This window comes from Colossoma macropomum, unplaced genomic scaffold, assembly GCF_904425465.1.
Source record: "Colossoma macropomum unplaced genomic scaffold, Colossoma_macropomum, whole genome shotgun sequence".
Lineage (NCBI taxonomy): Eukaryota > Metazoa > Chordata > Actinopteri > Characiformes > Serrasalmidae > Colossoma > Colossoma macropomum.
The window spans coordinates 12,975,648-12,987,283 of NW_023494795.1; the positions used below are offsets into that span (position 1 = coordinate 12,975,648).

At 38.4% G+C, this 11,636-nt stretch overlaps 1 protein-coding gene across 1 annotated transcript; it reads right to left on the reverse strand.

Annotated features, from left to right (window-relative positions):
* Window positions 1-1,437: 1,437 nt before the first annotated feature.
* Window positions 1,438-10,235, reverse strand: LOC118815406 (cytochrome P450 2J2-like). Its single transcript, XM_036581511.1, has 9 exons — window positions 9,943-10,235; window positions 9,556-9,718; window positions 7,888-8,037; window positions 6,989-7,149; window positions 6,462-6,638; window positions 6,187-6,328; window positions 3,923-4,110; window positions 2,839-2,980; window positions 1,438-2,523 (listed from the first exon to the last, which is right to left on the reverse strand). The coding sequence occupies exons 1-9, from the start codon at window positions 10,144-10,146 to the stop codon at window positions 2,324-2,326; spliced, it is 1,527 nt and encodes a 508-aa protein (XP_036437404.1). The 5' UTR covers window positions 10,147-10,235; the 3' UTR covers window positions 1,438-2,323.
* Window positions 10,236-11,636: the final 1,401 nt, after the last annotated feature.

The following is an 11,636-nucleotide window of genomic DNA, read 5'->3' on the forward strand; positions in this document are numbered from 1 at the left end:
GATGTCCGTTTTTTTTTTTTACAGTTGATCAATCACAGTGAGAATGAGACGGGTGGTTTCCCATAGCAACAACAACAAAATTGTAAAGAAACTATTCATGGAATGACAGAGTGCTGATTCAAATATTTATTTGACAGTGAGTATAAGGATGAATTGTTATGTGTCCAAAAGTTAGTGGACAGGTGCACATCCATATTTTCTCTGAAATCAAGGGTATTAATTTTTTTTTTTATTAAAAGTGTATTATTGACTCCTTTTGCTGCAGTAACAGCCTCTACTCTTCTGGAAGTACTTTACACTAAATCTTGAAAAATTGCTGTAAGGATTTGATTGCATGCACAAGAGCATTAGTGATGTCAGGTACTGATGTTGGATGATTAGTTCTGGATCACAAACTCCACTCCAACTCATCCCAAATGCAGCTCCATCGCTCCAGAGAACACAGTTCCACTGCTCCACAGCCCAATGCTGGGGGACTTTACAGGCATTTGGCATGGTGACCTTAGGCTCATGTGCAGCTGCTGTAGAGTGTCCCATCCTATTGGTAATGCTTTTCTTTGGAGGTTATACAAGCTGTGTGTGTGCAATTGAACGCTTGTGTCAATAGGAGCACCTTAAAGTAGCAGAATTTACTAATTAGAAGGGGCTTTTGGACATACAGTGTAGCTACGACATCACTGAAATAACCCATGCCTAAGCCTGGTCAGCTAAATGATAGCCAGCTAAATGATAGAGCAATAACTCTAATCATCGAGTTCGAGTCCATCTGACATATTGTCAACTATTAGTTAATGGGCAAGTGAGTTAGTTAGTCTGGGCAACCGAATATGTGTTTACATATCTATGTATCCATTAATGTGTGCACGTGTTTGTTATCTGATTGACTTGTTGAATCCTGTAAATAACAGAGCTCAAGTCCATATTGTGAAGGAGCATTGTCCTAAATTGCCGTTAGTTTATGTTGTGGGTACTGAGAATTTTGTGTTTCTGTATATCTGCAATTGCCTGGGTTGTTGTTCTATCTTATGGTGCTATATGAGGTTCGAGAGCCATCTACTGGTTAAACTAAGTATTGACACATATTGTTGTACTTCATGTTAATTCCCTAATGTTTATTATTGTATAAGTTTCCTATTGCTTTATAGGAAACCACACACATTTTATTATTTCATTGTACGAGTTCAGAAGTTTCCCTGTTCAAGTTGTGCGGTAGTGGCAAACTCTTCAATAAAGGGATCAAGCTTATATTTGGACTTGTGATTCTGACCAATCACCTGTGGTGGGCTAGCGCTCCTGAATCCGGCACATCAGTTGTAATTGGAGTAGCCAGAGTCAGCCATTCCTTCAGTTCAGCGTTACAAGCAAAAATACAAATTTGCATCCATTCATCCACAAAAGAGAGCTCCAGAACAGCAGAATGTACAGGTGATGCTGGGCTACTGTGCCAAAGGTTCTGCATTTTATTAGATTTACTGTATTTGTAACTCTGTACAAAAAAATGTACATTCATAATGCTAATCCAGGTTGATCCAGACCCAATTTCTGCATATCATTTATCAGCATTGATATCGGCTATAGTAGAAATGTACATGAAAATTTTCAGCATTGGCCACCAATTCCTGTATTGGCACATCCCCTGCATAGCACAAAGCTCCTTTGGTCACAGATCAACAATGACAAAAAAATCATCCATAGATTATTTGGTTACAATATTTTTTGTGAGCTGACTATTACTACACTGCAAAAAATGTCTTGGAGAGTGAAATTATCTTAAATCTAGTTGACGTATCTAATATTTCTCACATTTTGAGACTGTTTATTGTAGATTATTATAATCTTATTGGAGATTGTTTAGCTTGTTTCTAGAAGTTTTACTTGTGACTTTATCAAATGAAATTCTCAAAATATTGGCATATAACTGTACTTGTTTTGCTTGTCTATATATATTTCTTATATAAATTTAAGATAATTTCTTCACTTGCAGAGGGTTAATAATGTAGAAAATATGTAGAGGGTTAATAATGTAAATAATTGCTTACATCTAGATTTAAGATAATTTCACTTGCCACTCTTTTTTGCACTGTATTCTAGAAAACTGGATGTTGTTTGTGGAAACTATGACAGACAGCTTAAAAAGTTAAAAAGAGACAAGTTAACAGTCAATTTTGCCTGCCTGAAATGAGAAGATTCAATAAAAGGTAAACATATTCCACCAGCAACAGGCAGTGATATACAAAGATGAAATGAAACATATATAATGTAACAAGAGTGACTGTTTTAAGAGACACTTCCCTTTTTTTTGACTCACTGAATCAGTGGGTCTTTAGTCCTTTTGAGAAAGTGACTGGATCCGGGGACTAGCCTTGATTCTAAAAGGCTTTGGACAGAGTGTCACACCAAATTCAAAGTCCAAACTAGGTTTGGTTCCCGCTGGAGAGGACAGAGTGAAGGCTTGCAGGAGAGAAGTGAAGAAAATAAACAACTCCATGCGAGCAAGTGACTCACCAGGGCAAACTCTTTTACCTGTAAGGAGAAAATGACCATCGACATTCAGTCATTCAGACACAAATTTGATATGATGTCAATCCTGGCTGTTTGGGTAGCGCTCAGCAAGTGACTCTTATCTAACTGCAAGTCAAATAAAGCCTGCCAATCATAAAGTAGACCTAGTACCCTTAGTATCCTATATGTACCTAGTACCTTTAGTATCCTATAGATACCTAGTAACTACAGTATCAATAGTTTTTTTTTCTCAGGCGTGCAATGCTGTGCTTCTCATGCAACACAGCATGGCACCTCTCATTCATAATCATACTGAAAAACCTGTAATCCACTTACCAGCTGAGAAGGGAAGGAAAGCGTCAGGTTTGATGAACTCTCCCTGAGTGTTGAGAAAGTTCTGAGGGTCAAACGAATGAGGAGACTTCCACCAGGTCTCATCGAACAGCACTGAGGTCAGGTTGGGGATGACCAACGTACCCTGTTAAAGAAAAAGTAATGTATTTATCAGGAGGGCGCTGGTCTCAGAGGCCTGGCATCCAGCACAGTTTGGTGGTTTCACTGCTCCAACCCACCTACTAAACCCCGTAATTAACTGATGAGTTGAATCAGGTGTGTTTCTGGACATAAGCGCTCCAGGACAAGAACTGAGGGCCCCTTTTTCAGTATGCTTGGTGTCAGTATGAGATGCCAGAACTTCAAGAAGCAAAAAGTTAACTTTTAACTTAACTACATGTTTCCCTCCATGAATCCACACAGTACTGTGCAAAAGTCAGAGACCGCCCTTCATTTAATTTCCAGTCAAAGTGGCCATTAAGTACAAGTTATTCATTTACCAATGTTAAGGGAAAAAAAACAAAAACCCAAACATGTGCAACAAAAAATTACACAAAAGCCCCAGCATCTAACTAGACTTTAGAGTGTGGCCACACTTTGCACTTCACACTTTTTTACAGCTTCTGTTCTATTTCGTTCTTTTCTTTCAGCTTCTCATACCTGCAAAGTTCAGACTAAGAGGTTGGTTGCATTTTGTACTTCTCATGATCCAAATAATTCCAAACCACTTTCAGTGATGTTGAGGTCTGGAGAGCCATTTTTGCTATATCTTTCCATAATTTTTTGAGCTCCAATCTTTACTTTTTTCAATAATTTTCCTTTAATCTTCCCTTTACTTATGGAGCGTATTACTTTATATCGGATGTCCTCAGAAATATCACTTAAAAATAAGTAACTTAGACCTAATGTTTCTTTTGACTGGAAATGAAATAAATGAAGGGTGGTCTCTGATTTTGCACTGTAAATAATTATCTGTATCTACCATAAACAGCTTCTATGTTCATGATTTGTAAAAAAAAAATACTGGATGTACTTTCAATTATGGAAATACAGAAATTAAACAAAGGGTGTATTGACTGTTTCTTACTTTTGGCATATAATATCCCCCCAGTGTTGTGTGCTTATTGGTTATTCTTGGAACATTCAGAGGAACAATGTTGCCCATCCTCTGGATCTCATGAATGACTGCATCAGTGTAGGGCATGTTGGGTCTGTCAGCCATGCTGGGTCGGCGTGAGTGTCCAATCACTTTGTCTATCTCTGCCTGCACCTTTTCTGAAAAGAGAACATAACAACCTTTGTCATATGGCATGTTATGAAGACCAGTTTGAGTGTGTTTTTGAATCTGTTTTTCCAGGTTCTCCACCTGCATTGGATGTTCTCACGCCATTAAATGGACATAATAGCCAGGTTTCGCCTCCTTTTGTAAGGGCCCAGCCTGCGTCGCCGGCAACGAGCAGAGGGCGACGGCAGCAAGGTGCCTTAAGTTCATGGAACTCCAATTCCCAGAAGCCCTCGGGCTAATTAGGCCCAACCTGGAACACCTGTGGACTCCTCTACTTAAGGATGTGGCAAATAGCAGCACTTTGTCACACCTTTGTAGAGGGGTGACTGGTACGGTACTTAGCCCAGGTGGGTGTTTGAAAGGAAAGGAAAGGAAAGGAAAGGAAAGGAAAGGAAAGGAAAGTCTTTCCCAGTCATGTCTAGTTAGTCTTGTGTATATGTAGCCTTTGTGTTTCTTGTCAGTGGCCTGTATCACAAGGCATGTTAAACTAAGTCAGGGTTCCTGTCAAGTGTCAGCTTTGCAAAACCTAATAAATACAACTGTTAAATAAACCTGTTTTCTGACAGTGGCCCTGTCATAGAGCTGCCACTGTTTTCAAGCCTGATTTAGCCTACCTGAATCCTGGTTAAACTATCTCTCGTATTCAGTTAGTGATGTACACAGGACTTCCAGAAGGCCTAGAGTAAAACTGGACTCAACAAAAGGAAACTAAAATGTGACTGGTTGATTCCACTGTCAGTATGTTAGTGGTTAATCTGACACGTTATGCCTCCAGTTCAGTTCCTGAAGGTCTAACCAATAAGAGAGCACGCTTCACCATATCTATTTAGATACCACAGAGAGAAAAAATCCTGATAGGACAATTTTCCCTTTCAAGAGCTTAACACTTTTGTTTCTAGTCTAAACTTAAGTCTAGTAGTACAATATGTGTTTAACTACAGGAAGCAAGGGGGCTCCCGAGTCATCAGGAGATTGCAAGTTCAATCCCCAGTGACACTACAGCCATGTGTGGCTGGGAGTCCAAGAGAGCACAATGAATGAGTTGGAGTGGCATTGCTGATCCAGAACTAATCATCCAACACCTGTACCTGTACCATCCACTACCTGAAATCATGCAATCAAATCCTCACAGCAATGTTGCAACATCTAGTGTAAAGCCTTTACAGTAGAGGCTGTTACTACAACAAAGGGGTAAAAAATGTATTTTCAGGAGGAACATTGGACGAGCAGGTGTCTATAAACTTTTGAACATCCAGTGTAGGGCAGGGCGATTAATCAAATTTTATTTTCAATTATGATTTCAATTTTTGCTTTCAAAAATTATGAAAACAAACGAATCAATATAAAATGATGCAAATGGCGCTGCATTCCGTATCATGATGATGCTCGTTTCATCTCGTGTTATAAAGTTGCCTTCCCTAAAAGCCCATCTTATTCTGGTCTCATTTATTTTTATTTATTATTATTATTATTAGCAGTAGTAGTAGTAGTAGTAGTAGTATTAGTATTATTATATATGTCTGTAGGTTGTGGACTACAATATAGTTGATATTTGTTTTGATTTCATTAACTTTTATTATTTTAGTGTTTTTAGATGAATGATTTAAATATAAATGTACATGTATATATTTTGGATTCTTTAATTTGTTTGACATTTATTTACTTTTCATTTAAATTATACTGAACATTCAAGAAAATCCACTGTTAAAAGAAAAGCTTTTTTACAAACTTCAATAAATGAATGTTTCCAAATCAACGAGTAATTGTGTCAAATAACCAGGATTTCAATATTGTCAAAAAATAATCATGATTATGATTTTTGCCAATAATCAAAGAGCCCTAATATAGTGCAGCACGGTTTTAATTAAACAGATGAAATAAATTTTAGCTGTATACAGTAAAAACATGTTTGCAAATACCTAAATCTATATTTGACTTATGCAAACTATTAACATTAATGATTTGAATTATTTGAGCTGAATTCTTTATTGAGCACAAGAGAATAAAGTGTTCCACCAGCTGTTGACTCCTGCTTTATTGAACATGGAGACTGAGAGGTTTCCTACCTTGGATTTCAGGGTACTTCATCATATATACGAAGGCCCACAGTAGAGTGGTTGAGGTGGTTTCAGTCCCTGCCATAAACAGGTCCAGTACGGTGTAGCACAAACCCTCAGAATGAAATCCTGCCTCCTGATCATCTTTCCTCTTCAAGCCATGGAGAGACAACACTTTGTTATTGTGGGATTATAATGAACATAATCACTCATGATTTTAAAGATTGAACTAGCCATGTAATTGGTCCTTAAAAATATGTACATTGTTGAGAAATCATAGGTACCTTCTCAATCTCACTAAAGTAGCAGTCTATAAAATCCCTGGGTGACAAGGGGTCCCATTCTGCACGATGCTTTTCAAACTCTTCTCTCAGAAAAACACACAGTTGTTGAATATATGAGAACATCGTTTTATGGGGTCCGGGGACGAGGTCCATAAAGCGAGGGAATGAGTTGTAAAGCTGAGATGGAAGAACGAACAGTTAGAGTTAGATTTGTGTGGTTATTACTCAGCTTTGGTGTTTCTGTTTCATAATTTCCCTTCACATTCATTTACGTTGACAGTGTAACTTAAAGCTGAAAACCTTCAGACCTTGTGACAAACCAACTCTTTCACTTGTGAAAAATTAAGATTTACTGTATGTTGATTGTACGGCAGTTGTCTGTAACATGATATGAAATTAATGTTGAATACTGACTTGTATGTGAGTGACAGTTAATTGCGACAGGAACTCAATAACCCAGGTTTCAACACATCTGGAGCAAGTCCTGTTTATATAAGCTTATTATTTTGTGTGAATGCTGTCGTTACCTGTGCCCACAGTGATCCTTCCAGTTTAAGGGATTTTGACATCAGATCGAGCATGTTCAGGAACCTCTCGTCTGTATATTCAAACCTTCTGCCAAACACTAGAGAACAGATGATGTTTGAGACAGCATTGTTGATAACAAAGTGAGGATCGAAAGGTTCCCCTAAAGAAAACGGAAGGAAAAAGACGAGAATTAAGGCACAAGGTTAATTCAAGGTCAGTAAGGATAAAAGGCACTATACATGTACTCAAGTGAAATTTTGATAGGTTTACACTTCTTTGCAAGCACTTTTGGGGAAAAAGGTAACTTTTAAAATATTAATTGGCAAGAAATTACTGTTTAAAATACATAAGAACAAAATAAATAATTTACCTTTCTGGAAATGCGGTTTCTGCCCGGTGTGAGTACATTAACTTTATTAATACAAACCTATACATCATCTGATAACATAATACCTTGAAGTATTGTGATACTGAATGTTATCAGTACTGGTCATTCCTAACTGTATTGGTTTGTGACTGGTCAGATCGCTAACCTTGAGGTTTATCATTTTATTTTAGACCCTAAGTACATCAAAAAGAGAAGAAGAGAAGAGAAGAGCTTAACCATCTTCAGTTCTTATGCTGACAAATGCTGTATGTACTAAAAGGTTCCACTGCAGTTTTGTAAGTTACTCCATAGGTTTTAAAGCTGCTTACCTTTTTTCTTCTTCTCAATTTTTTTCAAAAGGTATTTATACTTCTATTTAAGTCATTCTTTCAATAAAATGTAAAAAGTACTATGTAAAAATACTCTTTCTTGAGCATGGGTATAGGCTACTCCGCCCGCTTCTGCAGATAAGAATGAGAGTGATGGTGACCATAACGAGGACCACCTTTGCCACTGTAATAGTAGTTTTACCTTTCTTATTGATGATGGCCTGGTGAAGAAAGTTGAACTCCTCTGTGATGCTGGACTCCAGGTTCCTTTTTCCCAAACCAAAGTTCCTGAGAGTGCTGAGAGTAAAACGCCGTTGTTGCTTCCAGCTGTAGCCATTATTAAAGGCTATACCTGTTATCGGGCGTTTCACAAAATGCAGTCAGTTTAGCAGAGTAGATAATCAGTGGCTAATCAGCAAAAAACAAAGGTGTTAGATTGATGCTCGGAAAATACATTGGAATATGTTGCAAGTGCATGAGTCAAAACTGAAGACAAGCAGTAACTCTCAGTAGCTCTGTGTAGAACTAAACACAAACTTTTATTTACTCTTTGGAGCCACCTCCCAACAACATAGAGCATGCCCTTAGAACTGACAGCTCCCAGCATCAATTTCATTTAGCATCAAGCATCAAGAGTGGGCCACAGCACTGCTCTCCCCCTGGCAAAGTACAAGTCATGGCATCCATTACAGCAGGGGTGCACAACTCTGGTCCTGGAGGGCCAGTGTCCAGCACAGTTTGGTGGTTTCCCTACTTAAACATACCCACTAATCCTGCCAATTAACACATAAATGCAAACAGGTGTGTCTTAGTGGGTAAATCACCAAAAGTGCTGGACACTGGCCCTCTAGGACCAGAGTTGTGCACCCCTGTGCTACAGGCTCCACACGGGTGTGAGGCGCTTAGGAGGTGTGAAGTGGCTCTCAGAGCGTGCCACACTCCCAGTTAAAAGGGTGAGGTTGTTGTTGTTGATTGTTGTTGTTTGTGGTTAATTAGAGTAATTGTAACTGAGGAGGGTGGGTTCCACTGTGTTGGGAGTGTCTCCCCTCCTCGGATGTCATATCCTCCCACATTACTCCCTCCCTGTGTTTCTCATGAGGATCGCACTGGGCTTTCTCGCTGTGTTAAAGTGCCTGTTCAATAAAAGAGCATTTGCCTATATGCGCAATGTTTTCTGCATCTTCTGTGCTGATGCTACGTTATTGTACCTTGCAAGTTATGATGACCATTATATGTAATATATCTAGAGAGACTAATCATCTAATCATACTATCCAAGTACTCTCCTAGCTCAAGTGTCTCCAGAGTCCAGGGGGATTCTGAAAACAAGCCTACAAACACCTTTTCACACACCCTCACAGGTATGTAATGTTATGCGATACATATAGAGGTGACATTATATAATGAATAAAGTACATAAATCTATTGCTCATAGAGCCTAGTAAAGTAATGCTTTGGATGATATTTTTAGTGCTAGTTGAATGCATCAAACTCCTGTGCTCCCCTCAGTACTAGAACCTGACGTTCTTAGCTGAGCAGATGGAGATGAGGGGCGGAGGTATGTGGTGTAGAGGAGAGTCTTATAAAATGACTGGAGGTCAGTGTAAACATAGACAAGCCCACCGGCCTGTAGTGCAGTTTAACAAATAGGGTTTGTCAGCACAACATTTGTGCTGATGGCATTGCTAAAACATTATTTTTTGATAATGTTATACATATTTTCCAGGTAAGTTGTACTAATAATAATAAAAAAATCAACTAATGCCAAATCTCTTGCAGTACAACCACTTAGAGAACATAATCAAAAATGAACGAATACAACACACTCATAAGGCAATAGACTAATACATATTTCCATGATAAATGCTTACCTTGACACTTGTTGATTTTCTGGAAGACAGGGTTGGGTGGACGGCCGGAGAAGGTCTCTGCTTGATCAACAAGAGCTTCCTTTACCATAGTATAGGAATTCACCACTACAAAATGTATTCCACCCAGCTGCAAGCTATAGATGTCACCGTACTTATCGGACAGCTGTAGAGGCCAGGAGATCACATGCAGAGTAAGAAAGTATTCATGATGCTCATTCAAACTACATAATAGATCCAATGCTGACATGTTATTTCTGGGGTCTTTAAAATTTAGTGCTTAGATAAATTCCTAGAAATGTTGAACAGTGTACATCACAGCTCTCAGATTTGCTGACCATCAAACTCACAATAAATATCACCTTGATTAGCAGATCAGGTACAGCTCACCTTGGTTAACTGAATGTGGAGCTGATTATGGTCCAGACTGAAGAAATTGCCAAGAAAGGGTAAAGGTGTGGGACCTGGAGGGAAATTCTTGGGCCTTCTGTTCTTCAGTTGGCCAAAAACCAGAAAGACAACAAAAAACAGGAGCAAAGTCTGTGTATCTGACCATGTTGTGGAAAACAACATGAGAAAATCCATTAAAGCCATCTTTCATAGGTGTTTTTACTGTCAACGCTGATTCCTCAGTTATTAACAGAAAAAACGGTCCATCTCTGTGAATAACCAGTGGCATATTTAAGGGCAGCCAGGATGGTACCACCCCCACTGAAATTTGAATGGCCATCACGTTGCCGTGCCTCTGAAGCTAGTAGCTGATAGGTTATTAGATTGTTAATCTAATTGGGCCAGTGATCTTTTAGATTTAAGCCCATCATTTTAAAGGAGAGAGAAAATGGTCCTGGTAGAGAAAACAATAGAAGAGTCCATACAGTGTGCGGCTGTTCAGACATTGTGAAATACTTCTGTAGATTCATGATTCATGATCTGAGTGACTGTAAGTAAACACATGATAACGTTACCTACTGACTCACTGTGACTCAGTTTAGGTCGTTCAACGTGCAAACGTGTATCTCAGCTAACCAAACAGTGCATGTCTGAGAGCAGAGCACGTGTAACTCATAAACATGCGCAAGCTGTTTTACTGCAGTCAAGCAGAGAGAGAGAGAGAGAGAGACAAACAGGTAGAAGAATAGGAATTAAATATGAGGTTCTTTCTGTAACTGTAACATATGCAGTCTTATGCAAAACTACAGTTTGTTGATTTTCTAATTGCAAATAGATGAACACATCCTCCACAGGGAGCAAGTTCAAATATGACATTTAAAACAAACATATAACACAGGCCTCTAAAATACATACAAAAATGAAACATTTTTTCTGAGAGAGATTTTGTGCAGAATAGAAAGAAATAATTTGTGCACTAAAATTAGTTAACTTATTTTCTCATTTGACTTTGAGCCCAAAGACTGCATGAAAAATGTCCTTGTCCTGCAGCATATATTACAAAGTCATTTACCACTACCCCCCCCTAGAATTGCTATGGACACTCCATCGTAAACAACACTGTGCAGACATGTGCAGTTAATCATTTTCAGCCTGACCCTCAGTCGTATTAGTTGCATAATGATTGCAACGTAAAAGACAGTTGTATCCGAAGTTCATCGTTTACAATGTAGTCTTGTAATCTGGGCTCACTCTGGGGATGCTGTTCTTAGGTTTTTGGTATGGCAATGGAAATTTGTATTATTGTGCAGTATTAGGTCATGTATGTCTCTGAACTACACACATGCAATGGAAACACATTTACATATATTTTCCAAAATATGTATCATAATTATTACATAGAAATACTTTAACACATTTTTGTTTAAAAGGAACTCTACTGAACACACCAGTGTGTCTAGTTAAAGACAGAATGTGTTTTCAACACCTCTGTTTTAAGAATGTACAGTGAAATTAAACAAGTTTGGTTGTTGCAGTGTACCAAATTATTGAGTACCATCTAACAGTGATACTGACTTACTGTGACACTGTAAAAGATTCTCTGTCATTTTAAGAGAAGAGAACAGTCCAGTCACAACAGGTTTGTATGATATTTATTTAGCGTTATTTAGAGTGTGAGTACTGAGGAGGAACAT

Bases quoted from the DNA above. Each gene is read 5' to 3' on its own strand.
- LOC118815406 (XM_036581511.1), bottom strand. From the start codon at position 10,146: ATGGCTTTAATGGATTTTCTCATGTTGTTTTCCACAACATGGTCAGAT. The intron at 6,329-6,461 runs GTACCTATGATT...CATGGCTTGAAG, and splicing joins ACTTTAGTGAGATTGAGAAG to AGGAAAGATGATCAGGAGGC. The intron at 2,524-2,838 runs GTAAGTGGATTA...TTCTCCTTACAG, and splicing joins TTTCCTTCCCTTCTCAGCTG to GTAAAAGAGTTTGCCCTGGT.